The 18382-nt window shown below is 42.3% G+C and overlaps 1 protein-coding gene across 1 annotated transcript; it reads left to right on the plus strand.

Annotated features, from left to right (window-relative positions):
* Positions 1–685: 685 nt before the first annotated feature.
* slc25a36a (solute carrier family 25 member 36a) lies at positions 686–18107 on the plus strand. Its single transcript, XM_070845238.1, has 7 exons — positions 686–862; positions 3077–3241; positions 6323–6400; positions 8592–8692; positions 14055–14121; positions 14228–14517; positions 15515–18107. The coding sequence occupies exons 1-7, from the start codon at positions 822–824 to the stop codon at positions 15706–15708; spliced, it is 936 nt and encodes a 311-aa protein (XP_070701339.1). The 5' UTR covers positions 686–821; the 3' UTR covers positions 15709–18107.
* Positions 18108–18382: the final 275 nt, after the last annotated feature.

The following is an 18382-nucleotide window of genomic DNA, read 5'->3' on the forward strand; positions in this document are numbered from 1 at the left end:
CTATGCGGTATATCAATCTGCTTGGATGCAAAACTCATGTAAATCCATTCATTTGATTACATATCCATTGCTTTTATCAGCTCTATTTGGCCACTTGACTGTTGGTTGTCCAGCCTTAGCTTGGTTGGTTGTGCTGCAGGCTGTGTGTGGTTGTCTGACGGTAAATGTTGGTTTGTTTTGTGTCCAGCCTGACGAGATTTTGATCTCAGCGAGACAACCACACCAGTGTTCACTCATTGCATGTAAAGGTGTCCTTAAGGGATCAGAAAAGACTTGATTCGTGCACCATGCAGCAGCTCTGGTTCATTCACTGTGAGCATGTGAACACTGCATGATCGGGGCGGGGGCGGGTGACGTCAGGCCCCGGACTGGCCAATAGCAGCGCCTGATTCCAGCCTATGGCCGTACAGTAAATACTATGAGCTCTGCCTCCTTCCCTCTCGCTGCAGCGATGAAAGCAGGCAGTTAAACCGAGACAAACCCACTGGATGTGCCATAAAACCGTCTGTCAGAGCTGAGATTCTCTCCTGGCTGGAGCCACCTTGCAGTGCTCGACTCGAGGACAGGACGCCATCGGTGTGAGAGTACAAACCTGAGCAAGCTGGGAAGCGCCAGAGGAGAGGGGGGTTTGTCGGCCCACTGCAGTCCCAATCACCGGAGACTCGCCCCACCGCTGGCTCATCATCGACGCCGTTTACCCATCGGAGGTGCACATCCTCACGGAGGCAGAAAGCAGCGGGAAGAGACGGGACCGGAGCCCCCGTGTGTTAGCGCCTCTGCCGCAGCCCCTAGCAGCGCTGCCCGGCGGAGCATGCTGAATAATGAGCCAAAGGGACACACTGGTTCATTTGTTCGCCGGAGGGTAAGTCAGACAACGACTCCGGCTCTGGGGTTGTAGGTGACCCGTCGCCTGGTTTCTCTAGCTAGCTAACAAGGGCCGTTTTTCAATGCAGCGCGTCACGTCAGGCACGTAAGAGCTCTACTTCCTGTCCGCGCTCCACAACATGGAAAATACCCTCACTGCTGTCACCCCGAAGCAGTCTCACCCCTTATCTCTCCGTGCAGTGCCAGTAAATAACGACTTCTTCTAATCACGGGGCGAGCTTTCAGGCTTTTTTTTTTTAAATCTCGAAGGCAGGTTCAACATATCATTTCCGGGCCCGTCGCCTTCTCTCCATGGATGATGTCCTGCAGCAGCCTCAGCAGTGCTGCTCTTCTCTCCACACACTCTGCACCATAAACACACGAGAGATTAACCAGATGAATGAAAAGAAACGCCAGTCTGTGTGATATTTGGTTTCTATTTAGTTTCAACTAATTTTTTAGGTTTAAAAAAAATAATTTTTATGTCAAGGACCCTCAGATGGAGCAGATGAACACCACCCTGCTAACATTCATCTGATGATGTTTATTCCAAATACTATCATCACAAGATCTTTGCTGCATTGTGTAACAGTCCAATAAGGGTGTGAAATACTAGTAACATTTATTGTATTCTCCTGTTCCCTGTGAGGCCTCAGAATAAGGGTAATAAAGTGTGACTACATTAGGGTTACACAGTAGCTTACACAATAGGTGATAGCAGTGATCCTCATTCTGGTCCAACAACTTTTTTCGTTAACACAGGCGTAAAATTCAGCCGTTTATTGACGCAGTGTGTCTGTTGCCATTGTCTTCAGTTTCTCTGAGTCTGTTACCTCTGCTTTTATCTCTGCACCAAAGCATTGGCATTTAAATATGGTAATGTCATCACGCCACATCTCTGCTGTTATCTCTCTTTTGTCAGGGTTAAAATCAAGGCAACGCAAGACACATTGTTATCTTGAATAAGCAAAATCAGCTTCTCCCCAAAAGCAGAGGTGGAGGCCTCAGCACAAGGCTTCCTCTCAGAGCCACTGTGAGACACACTCATGCAGCAGACAGCTGGAGCGCTGAAAGTAGGCCAAGGGTCACCGCTGCCTGTGAGCATGAATGTGGGTCGGTCTTTTGAAAGGTAAATATAGAGTAGAAATATAGACTGCAGCTAGAGAGTTTCTCATCCAACGGCCAGGATGTCGGCGCACACGACTGTATGGCTACAACCAGTATTCACTGAACCCGACCTATAGAGCATTCGCATGGTATGTCACTACGATAGTCAACAAGCACTTTCCAGCTTTGTGGTGGCTTGATTGTGAAGCTTTGTCTATACAAGTCCTATTGTGGAGGGCACCAAGCCTTTGGTGAAAGCGGAGAGGATCAACAAACGTGGGCATGTGGCACAGGGACAGAACATTGTTTTGAGATGACGTCTGGTAGCTTTGGCCTTATAAAATAAGTACAAATTGATACCATATCAATGAAATGGTTAATACTGCGATAACTATCTTAAATCGATGCTTGGTGTTTTTCAACAATGAGGGTAAAAATGGCTCCAAATACGTTGGCTTTAGTTTGTTTGCTTGGTAATTTAGTCAGAGGTCAGAGTCCAAACAACATGATCACGAGTTTCTTCACTGCACTTGGAAGCAGTCATGTTATTATTCACTGTGTGTGTGTCAGAGAACGTAACTTGCTACATTTTCACAATACCTCATTCTTTCCATCTCAGATGGCAAAATGGTTTTAGTTACACTGAGCCTTGGTCAATTTCTTCTGATCTGCATCAAGAAATTCTCAAATTCAAGTCATTCTCAGCTGGGAGAACATTGGGTGTTTATCTTCTTGTTTATCACAATGCCAGGTCACAGTGTCTGTGCCCGCTGCTAGATAAATTTAGAGCTGAAAGGAATAACAGATTGTGTTACCAGTGATAAGGAAGATCAGTATTGGACGATGGTTTAAAAATGAAAACTGGCAGAAGGAATAGGCAAATATAGATGTGATCTGAACCAACAACAATAATAATACTGTATTTATAGAGTACTTTTTTAGATAATCAAAGACGCTTCACGTGGCAAATTAAATGAGTAAAAAAAGAATTTGCAAAAGTAATTTCTATACAGGATATGTGATACTTTTGTAGGTATTTAAATATCATTATTTTGATCTTCTCTGTTCCCATCCTTAACCTCTCCTCTGCTTTCCTTCCTCCTAGATGTGGTGGCACAGTGGGAGCTATTTTGACTTGTCCTCTGGAGGTTGTGAAGACCAGACTGCAGTCCTCTTCCATCACTCTCTACATCTCTGAAGTCCAGCTCAGCACCGTCAACGGAGCCAGTGTGACCCGCGTCGCTCCACCAGGGCCTCTGCACTGTCTCAAGTAAGGAGACTTTACTTTATTAGAGATATTTACAAACAGGAAACGCACCAAGGTTAGTTTTGATCAGGATATGGGGCTACTTATATCAGCCTCATTCTGAGTGAATGTTAATGATTTCCTTTTTTCAAGAAGAATTGTCACATGGTGTTGTCATAGCGTGTAGGATTTCGTAATATTGTGATATAGCTTCAGTTTTGTGTTTTCGTGCTCTACGTTAGCTGAGTGATGATCAACGATTCCGGCTGACAGTTACAGCAAACCGAGCTAGTTGTGATTGATTGCTCAAAATGTTTGTGTGTACCTTTGGGAGGAAGGGGTATGTTTGGCTCATGTGTCACCATAAAAGAGGCAGCCTGGGTACGTACAATACAGTGTTATGGCAAGATGCTAGTCTGCAGCACAAATTAAGACAAAGGCGCGCCTCACTTAGTTGGAAAATGTGTCATCTTAGAGAAAAAATTTGCTGTTATCAGGAGCAGCATTGCACACGGTCTGTCAGAGCTGTGATACATAGTTGTCGTCTCACGTGTCAGCTGGTGACCTTGTCTCCACTTAGTGAATCCACAGTGGTAATGAAAGAAGCTGTTTGTATGGCCTGTAATGTTCCTGGGAGTTTATGCTGACTCTTATGTTAGACTTGGTTTTTACACTGCTTCCTAAGAACAAAAATGCTTTTAGGATTAGGTTAATTATATTTGCTTTATCACCATAAAAAATGGCAAAATTCACCGCAGTAGATTTAAAATACAGACAGTAGATTTAGCCTATTGCCAAGTCCCCACACCAAATCTATATGTATCCTGTTAATCCATTAAATTGCAAGTTATTTTTTGGGATTGACTTTATTTTAGTGTCTACTTGTTTAGTAGTTAGAGAGCAGATAAAATGTCCAGCCTCATGTATCTTCTATTAGTAACATCCAGGGACAAAATGGATCATTTTAAACCTCATTTTGACCTCATAGCTCTATGGATCTTTTGGGTACTTCCTCTAAACAATTACTGGGAAACCAATGTAAGAAATTCTTAATAAACCGTTCCTTTTTTATGCAACATGACATCGTCACCTCTCCTCTCATCAGACAATGGAAAGTTCACAGAAAGATGGGAAGTGAGAGTGGAGGGGAATGCAGCGTTGGTTAGGTGTTTATTTGGAACCCACTGAAAGCCACTGTGGCTGGATACTCAGGATTAATGTTGGTCGCTGAGGGCCACTGTGTTAAAATATATATTCAGCATGGCTACAACGCTCTGCCCCTGTTCTCTGACACCATATTTCTATGTCACAGAGCATGTCACACAGTGTTGAATATATTGCATAATGAGCAAGCTGTGTTGAATTTTCCAATGCCAAATGCGTTGCATTAATTATCTTACAAATAAGAAATCTTGAGACCAACAAATCATGCTTTAGTTCAAATCTAGGAGAGAATATTGTTTTTTAACATAGACTTTTAACGTGAATAATATACAGGCAAAACATTCATTGCACAGTTCACTCAAGATCATTATTTGTCACCAAAGTGGCGCACTAGAATTTTAGGATTTGTTTATTCCCCCTTGCTGTTACAGTGATTGGGAATGTTTTCTTTGTCAGCGTGCCTGCTGTAACAAGGCGTTGTCTTGAGGATTTTGTTAATAGCTTTTGCGTTAATGGCCCCTTTCAATTGCAGTTAATCAGGGCATTGTTTTGGGCTCAACACTGGTCTTGTGCCGACATAAACCGACTTCTGGTGATGTCCTTCAGATAAACAGCAGCCAGCAGAAATTGTACACCACTATAAGACGATACAGAGTGGAGCAGGGCAGAAGAGGGAAGAGCGGTACAGCAAGGAAAGGAAAAAACCCACATGAGTCAAAGTGGGTCAACGTGCAGTGCAGTGCATTGTTCCATTTTAGAGCAGAGCGTGTTAACTAATGACTGGAGAACACTGTCATTCATACAGCATACTGTAAATCGTTTAGCATTTTTGAGTTGAAGTATTTAACTGTGAGCAGAAGTTGGGAAAATCTCACAGCTGTGTTATAGTAGGAAGGCACAACCCACAAATCCACAATCTGAGCAAAATACAGCTGCATTCTGTTACTGCTACAAGGAAGATCGGGGCAATTTCAGCTCAAGAGTAGTCGCTGTCATAAGAATTTAATCTGATTCCTTTCCAGGATGACTTGATGCTTTTCTTTCAGTGTACTCTGCATCACAGTTAATGTGAAAATGTGTAAAGAGGTTACTGGGTTAGACAGGAGACGGATGAACAATCGTTGACCTGGAGGGACAGAGAATGAGCACATGAGCTGTCATGATAGCAGCACCATAAACACCTCCAGAGCAACAACGGCTGCCATCTCATTTATTTTGGGTCCTCCAGCATGCTGGCGGTGACCCTGTGTATAATGTCACGCTGTATCGAGTGTCGGATCTTGGAAGATTGCCCAAGAAGTGAGAATCCATGTGCTTAGGTGCAAATTTAGCTACAAACGAAGATATTGTGCCAAATGAAATGCAGCCTCTACGTTTTGACCTCTGCAATTTTTTTTTCTGTTTCTGATGGTACACCATAATTGTCAAAATTAAGTATTAGCTCTATACCTTTTCTGTCATCATACAGCATGTAAAGGATTTTATCCATACAAAAGTGAGGTAATGAATTGCTGCAAGTGTAACAATGGATTGTAATTGCCAAACATTAAAGGAATAGTGTGACACATTTGCTTTCTTGGGAGTTAGATGAGATGATTGATGCCAATCAAGTACCTGTAGGGGAAATATGAAGCTAGCTATCTTCAGCTTACAAACAGTAGTGGTATCATTCTTCTCATCTGATTCTCTGCAAGTAAATCAACTTACTTTGAAAATAAAAGCATTGCAATAGTTCTGCAAAGAGCCCTTTCTACTGAATCTTCCAAATTTGTGGTAGATATGAATTCATAACCTGAAATTTAACCTGAAGATTTTCTACAGTCACATGATTATTCACCCAGTTATATGGATTTATATTAAGTATATCACATGGATGTTAAATCTACTGTATGCTGGTTCTCTGTTGTGATGCAATAACCAAGAACCTCTCTCTCTCTGCAGGTTAATCCTAGAGAGAGAGGGACCCCGTTCACTCTTCAGAGGACTGGGACCCAACCTTGTGGGTGTGGCACCTTCCAGGTATGCACAGTATTATCTACAGTATTATATATCTTCCTCAACCTTTAAGGTGATTTAGGCAATATCAAGAAAATGTAAAGAGCGAGGCCAAAAGAAAGAGAAAAGAAAATAAGATAGACTTGCAGATCTGATAAGCAACACGGCAGGGTAGGTCACCACAATCTTTGATGTTTACTCAAACGGTCAGAATCAGCCACTGTTATCAGCACTAGCATAACCTGTTATCAGAGAATAAAGGCTTTTTTGCGTCATTTCTTTCCCACGACACATCAAATCTGGGGACGCATTTCTGCTGAGGAATGTAATTTCTTCTGCTGGATCTTACATTTTTTCTTAGCTTCCAGCTCATTCACAGTTTTTATTGACTGCAATGATAAAAGACCAGAACTACCGAAATTAATGGAGTTAAACTCAGACTTGTAATGGAAATCTGAGCCTCAAATCCCAGAGGAAATGAGCAGGTTTCCTTTTTAGTAGTTTGGCTGGTTAGGGTTGCATAACGGCCTGAGCTCAGTCAATCAAAGTCTGAATGAACCAGCAGCAACAGCTGGCGTCGGCCAGCTGTGACACTCATGTCATGTGACTACTGTTGTTGTTGTGTATTATCACAAAGGAGTCTCTATATTGAGATGGTTGTGTTTGTGGCTAATCCCCCTCCCTGACCTGTCTACTTCTCCCTAGCTACTGCTGCATCACATGGCCATTGTCATCCTCTTCCCGTTGGTTCGCTGTCTCTCCATCTGAGTCATCCTTTCCATACTCTTATCTTCTGTCTCTCTCGCCATGTTTGTCTTTCTTTGCCTATATTAATTCAGAATCATTCTGTCCTGTGGGTCCCTCTCTCCCTCTCTGTCTCTGCTGTTTCTCTCTGTCTGAGTCACACTCTCCGAGGGGCATAAAATGCCCGTGTGTGTGTGTGTGTGAGTCCCGTGGGCCATTTGTCCAGCTGTGGAAGTGGCAGCTTGCGTTCTGGCCATGACAGCTAAAACAAACTGTGCTATAGGAAGATATTGTTATATTGTTATATAAGAAGTGAGCGGATGAACTCGTTGGCCACATGTGCTTTCCTGCTGTCTTATGTGCAGCTTTGTGAATCACTTGAATCCATTCCAATATCCCAGGCTGTGTGACTTTAGAGGCACACTATATCATCATGGTGACATTTTGAAATCAATGGAAAATTCCAGATACCTTTTTAAAAAAAAAACATTTTATTGATTTCATTTTAATTCATTTATGTTTTTATATCTGTGGAAATGCGAAGATGTTTGAATAAAATTTTAATTACATTTTTAGGTCCATGACATTTGGACATTTTCATATTGCTTGCCAGTGGCATAGCAGACTTGTTTTTCATGATGCAAAAATAAATGCACAGAGCAGCCAAATTCATTACTTCAGTCTTCAGCTGCAGGCAGTAAAATCTATGAGATTCTTCTGGGAAGATCCTTAAATAGGCAGGAAAAAAGGCCAAATTACTGTAGGTTATTGATCAACATGCTGCCATCAGTGTCTCCACGGCTTATTAGAGATACAGTGGAAGATTCCAATTTTGAAGATGTGTGGCAGCGCAAGATGCACATTTCCACTCCATTTAATCACAGTTTAATTTAGGTGAAGCTTAAGCTAAAAGCTTCAGATGCAATATAATTGATTGAAATAACAGATTTATTACTTTATTTATCCATCAGGGGAGGTGAGGGTTGCTGGGCTACAGAGTTATTCTCTCCTGTTATAATTAGGAAACAGCACTCTGACGCTGGGATGCTAAAAAAAAATGTTCCGATGCTAATGAGAACGCGGTCCACTGGACATGCTGCTGGCGTTCATTAGCAACACACAGAACACATGAGCATGGAGAACAGCTTCAAACAGCAGCATCACTCATCGTGTGTGAGAGATGCACATCCAGACCCGCTCACGTAATTCATCTCTGATCTGCAGAGCAGCACGATTATGTCGTTCATGGATGCTTTCCGTTCAGTGCGAGGACACGGAGCCAAGGTCCCTGAGGTTAATTCCACTCAGCAGAAATGTTGACTAAATCCTGTGATTTTATTTAGAGAGGAACAACTAGAATCATGGGAGATAAATCCGCTACTGAAGCACGCTCTGGGATTGAGACACACACACACACACACAGAGGCACATACACAGTCAACCTAACCAGTGTTTTTCTTCTGTGCCACAGGGCGATCTACTTTGCGGCCTATTCAACAGCCAAGGAGAAGCTGAATGGGGTGCTGGAGCCAGACTCTACCCAGGTGCACATGGTGTCGGCTGGAATGGCAGGTAATGATGGCTCCTTCTCCCCCTCCCTTCTGTCTGTTTGTGACCGTCTGTCGCTGAGTGTTAAATCTGCCTGTCCGTCTGTCAGTCTGCCTGGGCAGTGTAAATCACTGGGTTTTATTAAAAGAAAACATTATTCAGTTTGTCCTCATCAGACGGATTTCATTTTTCATTATCTTCCCATCATTTGTTTTAGTACCCCTGAGTTTCACTTCATTTTTTTTCCCCCTCTTAACAACCCCCTCCTTTCCAAATACATGTGTGGGATGGTGGGATCTTCTCAAAGTTAATAGCTTGTGAATACCTACAGCATGCTAAAGCTAAATGATAATATTTGTAATAAGTAGTTATTACAAAGCTGTTTCATGTATAGAAATATTGAATATAAACGATAGGGGGTTTATCAGAAAGCACAATTTGAGACTCTCTGGATCAAATTAACCTTGACCTGGATTGTGGTGAAAACAGACCAAGCCATTAAAGATACACATGTTATAAATACTGTACTTTCTGTTATCTAATCAAATTATTTCAAAGAGTTAATATTTCATCTGGTCAGTCACATAGCACATCTTTACTACTTCTTCTCACCAGCTTTATTCTGAGCTTTGTCTTTCCGTAAATACACCGATGTACTCGGTACTCGTACAGTTTCGAGTCTCTTCACGGTGGCCTTGCTAGTCCACATAAAGTTGAGGAGACAAATCTGTGAATCAACAGTCTCAGACTTAAATGCACTGAAACCAAAGGAGACACAGCAACCCTGGAATCTGAGGCTATAATGTGCCACTGTTGGTATTTATGCCATGACTGTGCTGTTTGTATTTTTGAGACGACTGACAAAAAAATGAAAACCACATGGTCCTCAAAGTTTACGTTGTGCTTTCCTCCTCTCCTAGCCCCTTTGTCCCCTATGTCCTCCATTATTTTTATCCCTCCTCGCCCTTTTTTCTTCTTTTTATTCTTTTGTTTTGAGGCCTCTCCAGAGGACTCTGTAAATGGTTTAACATCCCAGTTGTTACTTAAACAGTGTGGTCTGGGCCCCCTTCTTTGCTCTGTGTGTATAGAGGAGAGAGCACGGCCCCCAAAGGTCAACCGGGGCCCCTGGCACTCGGGCGGACACGTCAGGTAGCACCCCATTTCTTTACACTGGTATGATGACAACCAAGTTTTATTAATATTAGAAAGTTCATAATGGTTATTGATTTGTAATGATATTACCATTGCTTATGGCAATGTGTTTGCTGCTGGTTTGTAGTTTTAGGTTCTTAATATAAGGTTTTGTCATTGCTTGGTCTTGACACACACCTCCTTCCCCTTAGCCTGTTGTCTTGTTCCATCAACATAGTAAAGGTAAAGTAATGACACATACTTCTGTGGATTTTATGTTGTCAGCACAAAAGAAATGCTAACCTTGTCACTGCTACAGAAGTTTGTAATCGATGTGCTCCATTTTGTCTTTTGTCATCATCCATCAACACCATTGATGTTGATGTCTCAGTCATTTCTTTTCAAGAGTCATTGTCAGGCCATCATCCAAAAGGCTGGCATTAGTTCGACACGACCACCTCTTTTTAAATTAGTTGAATTTACTAAAGAGTGTTTGCCTGGGCAATTTAACCCGTGGATGTATTATAACACATGGGTACTGGACTGAAAACGGCGCCTATTCAGACCAAGAAGAATTGCTCACCTGGTGCGTTTGCCAAAAAATAGCTCCTAGCTTCTGGTTTAGGTTGAATGGCTCATAGCAAAGCAGTGACACCATTCAGCTTTTTATTCAAGATTAAAACACCCATGTCTTGAAAACATACAATACAAAGCGTGACAATTGACTGTTTTTATAGCTGAAGGTGTCCTTTCAGTTTTACAGTCCCTTTTTTCTATGGATTAAATGCTTTTTGGGCTACATGGGATTTTCTTGTTGCCACTGGGAAAATTGGAAGCGAGGCTGAGCAGCTGTGCTATATCCAGGTGTTATAATACATCCATGGTTTAACCCCAACAGTACCAGCAAAACACACAAATTAGTACTTGAATGTGGACAAGATACAGCGAAGGCACCAACACACAACTGAGGGTTAACACAAAATATAGAAAAGTCAGTTTTTGGTCATTAAGCTTGGAGAACAGTGTTTCTTCACCAACATGGCAGCATTCTTTTATCTCTATATATGCTTTCATCCATTCTTAATGCCTTGAATGAAATACAGGCAAATATCTGCACTTGTTCCTGACTGTACAAATGAGCTACACTGATACTGGACAGATAAAAACCTATTGTCTGGTTTTTCATATACACACAGTGTATATTCAGGCTTTTTCCACATTGAGAAATAGCAGCGGTAGAGAGAGCCTCAGAGACTCAACAGCTAGATTTTACCCTGATGCCTTTCTACCAGTTGTATAAACTAACTTTGTGGAGTCACCGCCTCTCATGGCCCCCCTGATGTGAATTGTGGTCTCCTTGCACTCGGGGAAAGGAAGGTATTCCCTTCCAGCACTTAATCTAAAGCATACTTGCCTTCACTGAATGTAGGTCAACCTCCTCTGGAGAAATTGCACAGGGATAATGTTCCTATGGAAGGGTCATAGTCCTCAACATGCTGCAACATGTGCAGACGCAGCACTTCAGAGCTTCAGTTCAAGGACTAATTGGCCTGTTCGGGCTGCGAATGCATCCTCTTCATGGTTTATCTGAATGATCAAGCAGGCGAGTGTGATTCACTGCCATTTGCTCCATGTGATAGAGATTTCTGAAAAATCTACACTGAGACTTTTTATAAATATTCTATGTTATTGGCTCAGATGAAGTACTCTTGATAAATCTTTTATGTGCAGATACTTTAACTCATATCAGTTATTAATGGGCTCATGTTATCCTAATAAGCTGACCCATGTTATATAAGGAGCATGTAATGATAATAAACAATTAACAAATTCAAGTAAAACCATTCAAAGAGTTACAGAGACAGAGCAGGCCTGTCAGTTCTACTGCTCTACACATTTAGGAACAGGAAGTGTTAATTTCACAATCAATATTTAGTCTTGCACGTCAACATTCACTACGAGGTTTTCCAGTGTCCTTTTGCGTGACATTGAAAAGGACTTGTGTTGTTCTAGAAACACATCTCATGTGGGCACATGCTGCCCTGTAAGTAATTTGATGTGTTTCTCTAGAAACAGGCCGGGAGGTTTGGCTCGGAGACAAATCTGGGGCCGGCTGAGTTGCCTTCAACGTTCCACCTCATTGATTTCACTTCACTATGATCAAACACTTCATCCCTTATGTCATCACATATTCATAAACTGGTCTACTCGCTCTTTTCACCACCGTTGTCCACTAAAAGACAAGGTTAGCATTTCCGTCTGCCTCTCTAAATTTTCTACTTTATCTCAAGAAGCACGTTCTCTATTATGTAGTTCTTAAACTGATAATTGCAAAAATGACTTCAGTTTTATTTTCTGCCTTTGTGTTTGTACTGTACCTCAGTCTGGTGACACAGAGCTGGAGATTTGGATTTGATTGATGTCTGTTCAGTCAATATTTTCTTTATTCCAGTCGATAAACAGAGTAAAGGGAGGGATTAATTGTAATAAAGGCAAAGTCAAAAAACTGTGAAACAACTAAATTTAGTATAAGATTAAATTAAAGGGGATTAGGGGCTTTAGAGTTGGGATTAGAGTTTGGGGAAAGATGGGGGGAGGTCAGCCCTTCACCTCCCATGTCTTCTCCAACTACCTGTACAGTACCAGTGGGTTGGGGTGGGAGGTTGGTGGGGTTGGGGGTGGATGTGACTGCTGCTTGTGTGTGACTGTGGTACAGAAAAGCCTGTGTCTATTTTAGGGCTTTACTGTAAAGCTTTCACCCCTGCGTGATTGGGTGGGAGACCCCCGCCATCTGAGCCCCCCATGCAGGCTACTAGCTGCAGCGGGGAGGAGCTGGAGGAGCTTTGCCCCTCCCTCGTGAGTACACGCCATAGACGCTACTTCCTTCTACTTCCCTCTTTTTTCTTCTTCCTCTTTTTGTTCCTCTCTTCTTCTCTTCAACAGAACTGTGTCATCCTCTCTACTTCACGCAGTTGCCTTAACGTAGGGCTGTGTTGCATTGACACACTAGATGTGGCTCAGGTCTCCTCATAGACTTGCCCTCGTCTTAGCTGTTTCCTGCAAATGGCCATGTTTGACTTCTCTATGCGACATCATTTGGATCAGAAACTTTAAGAGAGACTGTGTCATTTCTTAATGACACAACGTGCTCATTAATTAGCTTTACATCCTACATATCAAACTTTACATTAGTGCATATTGCCTAGTGGTCCTATTTAACAAAACCACCATGTTTGTTCAGAGTAAACAGCTGTAGCACATGCACACGCTCACATCTGCTCAACATGTATTCTGTGCACACAAGTGCATTTTTAATGCATTTTCAGGGCCCCATTACTGACTGACCCCTGTTTCAAACTGAGCTAACATTAAGATGGGCTCTGAAGGCAGATGCCCACCAATATTAGGAAGTACTATTCACATCAGAGACTCTGCTTTAGTCCTGCTGAATAATAGAAGAACCTCCTCCAGACGCCATTTTGTTTCCGTCCTGTCTCTGATGTCTAACCAGTTAACAGCTGGTTTGCTAAATGTCACAGAACAAACATAAAGGTGTTAATTCATTAACTAATAAAGGAGCCACATTCGTATTGCTGAACCAACAGTGGGGGGAAATTTAGAGCAGTAACTAAGAATCAAACCCATTGTGTTCTGAATTAAAGTTGTTGAATGGCAGATGTTTGTAAAAAAAAAAAAAAAAAACAGACCGCCCTCGATAAGCTCTTTAAGATGAGCTTATGTTTTAATTGCAAATGATTTTTTTCAGGAACACAAGCTCTCTCATTAGCATTCCAAATAAATGACTGAGACTGCAGTATAATAACAACCTGCCACACTCAAACGCCTAAAATGAACTTGCTGCTTGGCCTCATTTTCAAGTGTTTGCAGTTAGATGTTTTTTAAGATGATAGGTGGAAAAAAAGAAAGCACTCACAGCTGCTGCCTTCATGAACTGTTGTTAGTGAAGATGCTTTACTTCAGGAAGACAGCTGTAGAGGATCAATATGCGAATAGGGAGCAGAATGCATTTTCGTCTGTGACTCAATTAATGCCTCAAAGAAGGTGAAATATCTACAGACATGGTCTCAAAACGTAAATATAATAGTATTCAAATAGTTCATATTCAAACGAGTTGATCCTGTTTAGTGAAGTGCTTTCTCACTGTCCTTAGAATATTTAGTATTGTTGATTAGATTGTGTTCTTCCAAATGTCTCTGCATTCGTCTGAACCTCTGACGTCCTCTGAATTTCCCAGGGTTCACCGCCATCACAGCCACCAATCCCATCTGGCTGATCAAGACCCGTCTGCAGCTGGAAACCAGGTGAGGAACCTCGAACCTTAAAGGCATTAGTCTAGAAGCTGCAGTGGCAAAGCACTGTCATACATTTGTTACTGGACTTCAGTTAAAAGTCTTTGTGTGATTTCAGAAACCGGGGTGAGCGGCGAATGAATGCATTTGAGTGCGTGCGGCGGGTGTACCAGATGGACGGCCTGCGAGGTTTCTACAGGGGCATGTCAGCCTCATACGCTGGCATCTCTGAGACTGTAATCCACTTTGTCATCTATGAGAGCATCAAGCGTAAACTGCTGGAGTCCAAGGCCCACGCCAGCATGGACGAAGAGGACGAGTCCGTCAAAGATGCCTCAGATTTTGTGGGCATGATGCTCGCAGCGGCCACCTCCAAGACCTGTGCCACCTCCCTCGCCTACCCTCATGGTAACCTCCTTTCTCACTCGCCTTTTAGTTCTTTCATTATTCATAGGATACGGCTACCAGTATACCGTATTTTCTTGTCAGCAAATCCCATGTGGCACTCAGCCCTAAGACCATTTGTTCCTATTATAATTGTAAAACAGGTCACGAATTTATGCTTTTAGTTTAAAAAAAGGCTCATTAATTTCCTGAACAGCTGGGAACTGTAGTTTTTAATAAATATTACTCAAACAGGACTAAATGGTGTGTTTGTTGGGGACTCTTTTAGCCTCCTAAGTGCTCCAGTAAGTGTTCATGGCAGCAGGAGGACATTAACCAATGTGGCTCATTAATCTTTTTTTAATAATTTTGTCTAGTTAACAGGGGAAAAAGCTGTATGGGGTTTGGTCACATGGGCAATACTTGCTAGTAGAATCAAATCATTATTGGATTGTTTTGTTAAAAAAATGAATATAGTAGAGTAAGACTTATTAAATTATACTTTCATACTTAGGTGTTTCTACTATGACATGTCTGTAATATGACATTGTCAAGATTTCAGAAAATATTGAGATCTAAAGATATTAGAAGATAATTTTTTTCCCATTTTGCCAAAGTCAATGATTCACTCTGTATATCTGTTTGGAGATTGTGACAAAACATCTGAAAATGTTGGAACTGGTTTGGTTAGGTATTTATAGTAATGACCAGAGAGAAAATCAAGCGGGAGGAACGGGGAGGAATCTTTACCACAAGTTGTATCTCCAGCGAGGCAGTGATTCACTTGTTCTCATTGCAAAATGTCATGGTCCACTTGTGCTGTTGTGTTTCTGTCATTCTCCACCCACACTCAGCCCACAGCTGAACGCAGCACTTCAGATACCTTCAGTTATGACTGTCTAAAGTCATTCTGGGAAATAGACTCTATCATAAACTCTCATATGCAAAGTCTGACAAGAATAACAAGTGGCCAGTAGTATATTTAACACACTGTTTTTCTTCCTCTGCTCTCGCGTTGCAGAGGTGATCCGCACACGGCTACGAGAGGAAGGCAGCAAGTATCGTTCCTTCTTCCAAACTCTGCTGACGGTACCCAGGGAGGAGGGATACCGGGCGCTGTACCGCGGCCTAACCACCCACCTCGTCAGACAGATCCCCAACACCGCCATCATGATGTGCACCTATGAAGTGGTGGTCTACCTGCTCGGCCGTTAGCCCACCAGGTATGTCTCCTTCCTGTTCAAAGAGGGACTCTGTTTAGCAAATGACTGAGAAGGAGTCCCTTTGGAGGGGAAGATGAGGACAAAATGTCAAACTGAAGACCAAAGGAAAAGAAAAGAAGATACTCAAGTGGACCAGAAGATGACTAATGGACAAAAAAAATGAAGAAATAGGAAGGAGGAAAGCCCTTTGTTACCATATCAGCATCATCACCTCTAGTTCCCTTTATCAGGCTGCTGGAGCAGATGGAGGGCGCTACAGCTCACAGAAGAGGTAATGTAGGTAGGACCAGAAGGAGGTGGAGGCACTGACAGGAAAGACACAGAGTTTGGCACCTGTTAAACAAAGGGTGCCTCTGAAGGAAAAGATTTTGAGCACAATTCAGTGGCCTTAACAGAAGTGAACTTAGTTTGTGTCCTTCTCTCTGAGTGAAGGGTGAAAATCAGCCTTTTTCGCTCTCCGATAGAGATGATATTGTGAAAGGGGAATGCTTGGAGGCAACTGAATTTGGCAGGATAGATGATAACCAAATGTAAGGCAAATTCAATAATCCGAGAATCTCTACTTGGCACTATTTGTCCGCGCGTGCTTCAGTGCTGTGAGACTACTGTCCGATTAGATGACTGGCAGTGAAGGAATGTTCATTTAAAGCAGGGTGTCAGAAGGACGTCGGCATTTAAAACAAAGACATCGGCCTGTTTCAAACCACCCATCTTTGCACTACAGAGTGGCATTAGTGGCTTCAAGCATTCTCCTCTGAACACTGCAATCAATCCCCCCCCCCCCTCTCGATGGCCTGAAGCTCATGCACAGCAGTGAGCAACCCGGCCGAACGCAAGGAAACTTAGTGATGAGCTTGTGACGGCCTCTGACTCAAAACCACGCCTCAGAAACTAGCTTGTGTTTATAAAGAGAGGGTCGAACAGCTGACCTCCACTCAGTGTTTTATCCCGCTGTAACTCAACGCCTGGTGGTGACACGCTGGGGCTCAAGTCGGTCATCGGTTTCTCTTTGTCACAACTGAGGTGAGATCGGCACACGAGGCCAGCTTCTGCCTGAAACCCGTCACTGCTCAGGACCTCAGAATCTTGTGTGAAAACATGAGACCAACGTGTCCTTTTTGAGATGTGAAGTGTGTGATTGTCCAAAAGGTACCAAGACTAAGTATCTACCATTGGAGTGCCACTACTTGAATATAATGTGACGGTGTGGGGAAATGTTGGAGTGGGAGAGTGTCATCATCACCCCATGACCTGTTTTCTGTGTGTGTGCGTGTGTGTGTGTGTGTTTATGCATCTGCAGTCATGTGTGCCTGTATTCTTAATACCTACTCCAGATTTCCCTCCACTAATGATTCATTTTGCAAGACACTGCGGTTGGGAGTGTGGAAAAGCTCCCGTAGGATACTGGCAGCTTCCGTTCCCGCTCTCACACCAGTCCTTTCTTCCAGTGGCTTCCAGCTGACCTGATAACATGCACTTTTGTGGCCTTTTAGGGGCTTGTGCTTTGCATTTTATTGTGTGGACAGTTTGAACCTGTACATTGTAAAAGAAAAAGAAGTATTACTGTATATCAAAATGGTATTTTGTTCTTATATTATAGCAAATATATTGTACAATTTAGAGTTGTCAGTAGTTGTGAAGGATGTCCAACTGTGTGTATATAATATAGATACTGTACATGCATATCACTTGTTGTTTTTTTGAGGCCCGTGTATGACCATGCTGTAGTTTGCATTTGCAAATTATTGTGTTCATTTTTGTGCAATTTAACCTTGTTTTGACATGAACTGTTGACATGAATATTGATATTGCTTGGCTGACTTTTCTTACAGTATAAGTTGTGGGTTTTTTGTGTTTGTATGTTGACGTTAGCTGTCATGCAAACATCAGGTGCGCACCCTAAAGCTGACGAATGCTGCAGGGCAACTACTTCGACGAAAGTGTTTGTGCTGGAGCGTTGGTCAGTCATTTTGCCGCGCTCATAAAAGGTGTTCCGTTTTGTTGTCAAGTTTGTAATGTTTACATCGCTCCTGACTTTCTGAGAGATTATTTTTGATCAGCAGAGCAACATGTTTTTTATCAAGATGGGATATTTTAATGTGAGAGTTCAAGAACTGGAAGCATCTTTCTGCCACAGCGGCGGGTTGGGACTGTTAACATCTAAATTTGAGAGATTTGAAACCACTAAACTGATCCATTACTGAGCAGGGTTGTTGGTAAGAGCCTGTAAATGTACTCCTTAAAATGTTATATAACACACAAAGAATGATCTTTTTGGAAGATTTGGCACACACATAGTATCCAAGCACCTTATTACATTTTCCTTTGAATACTTTTAAATGTTTGTTTTGTCCTTTTACATGATGTTTCTTTAAAAAAAAAAATAATAACTCCCAGCCTCCACAGCCTGTCTGACCCAGCTGCTCTGGTTCTTCATATGGAAATGATAAAGTCTGCACAGTTTCCATGTTTAAAAAAAAAAAAGATTTAGTGTTTAGTGCACATAGAAAGTAACGCATGATGTTCTTGAACGCTCTCATTATCCACCATTGTTGCAATATAATTTCAGAGCCAGACCGAGACCTGTGTAGTAACTCGTCATAGTTATTGATCTCCAGTCTCCATCGATATGTTGCCAGCCGATAGTTGCTGTCGGTTCTTGGGGG

The sequence above is a fragment of the Pempheris klunzingeri genome, chromosome 15, assembly GCF_042242105.1.
Source record: "Pempheris klunzingeri isolate RE-2024b chromosome 15, fPemKlu1.hap1, whole genome shotgun sequence".
NCBI classification, from domain to species: domain Eukaryota; kingdom Metazoa; phylum Chordata; class Actinopteri; order Acropomatiformes; family Pempheridae; genus Pempheris; species Pempheris klunzingeri.

What these genes read in the sequence shown, in the direction of transcription:
- slc25a36a (XM_070845238.1), top strand. Translation starts at nt 822, where the DNA reads ATGAGCCAAAGGGACACACTGGTTCATTTGTTCGCCGGAGG. An exon ending in GGTGTCGGCTGGAATGGCAG is followed by an intron (nt 8,693 to 14,054) that starts GTAATGATGGCT and finishes TGAATTTCCCAG; the next exon opens with GGTTCACCGCCATCACAGCC. An exon ending in CTCCCTCGCCTACCCTCATG is followed by an intron (nt 14,518 to 15,514) that starts GTAACCTCCTTT and finishes CTCGCGTTGCAG; the next exon opens with AGGTGATCCGCACACGGCTA.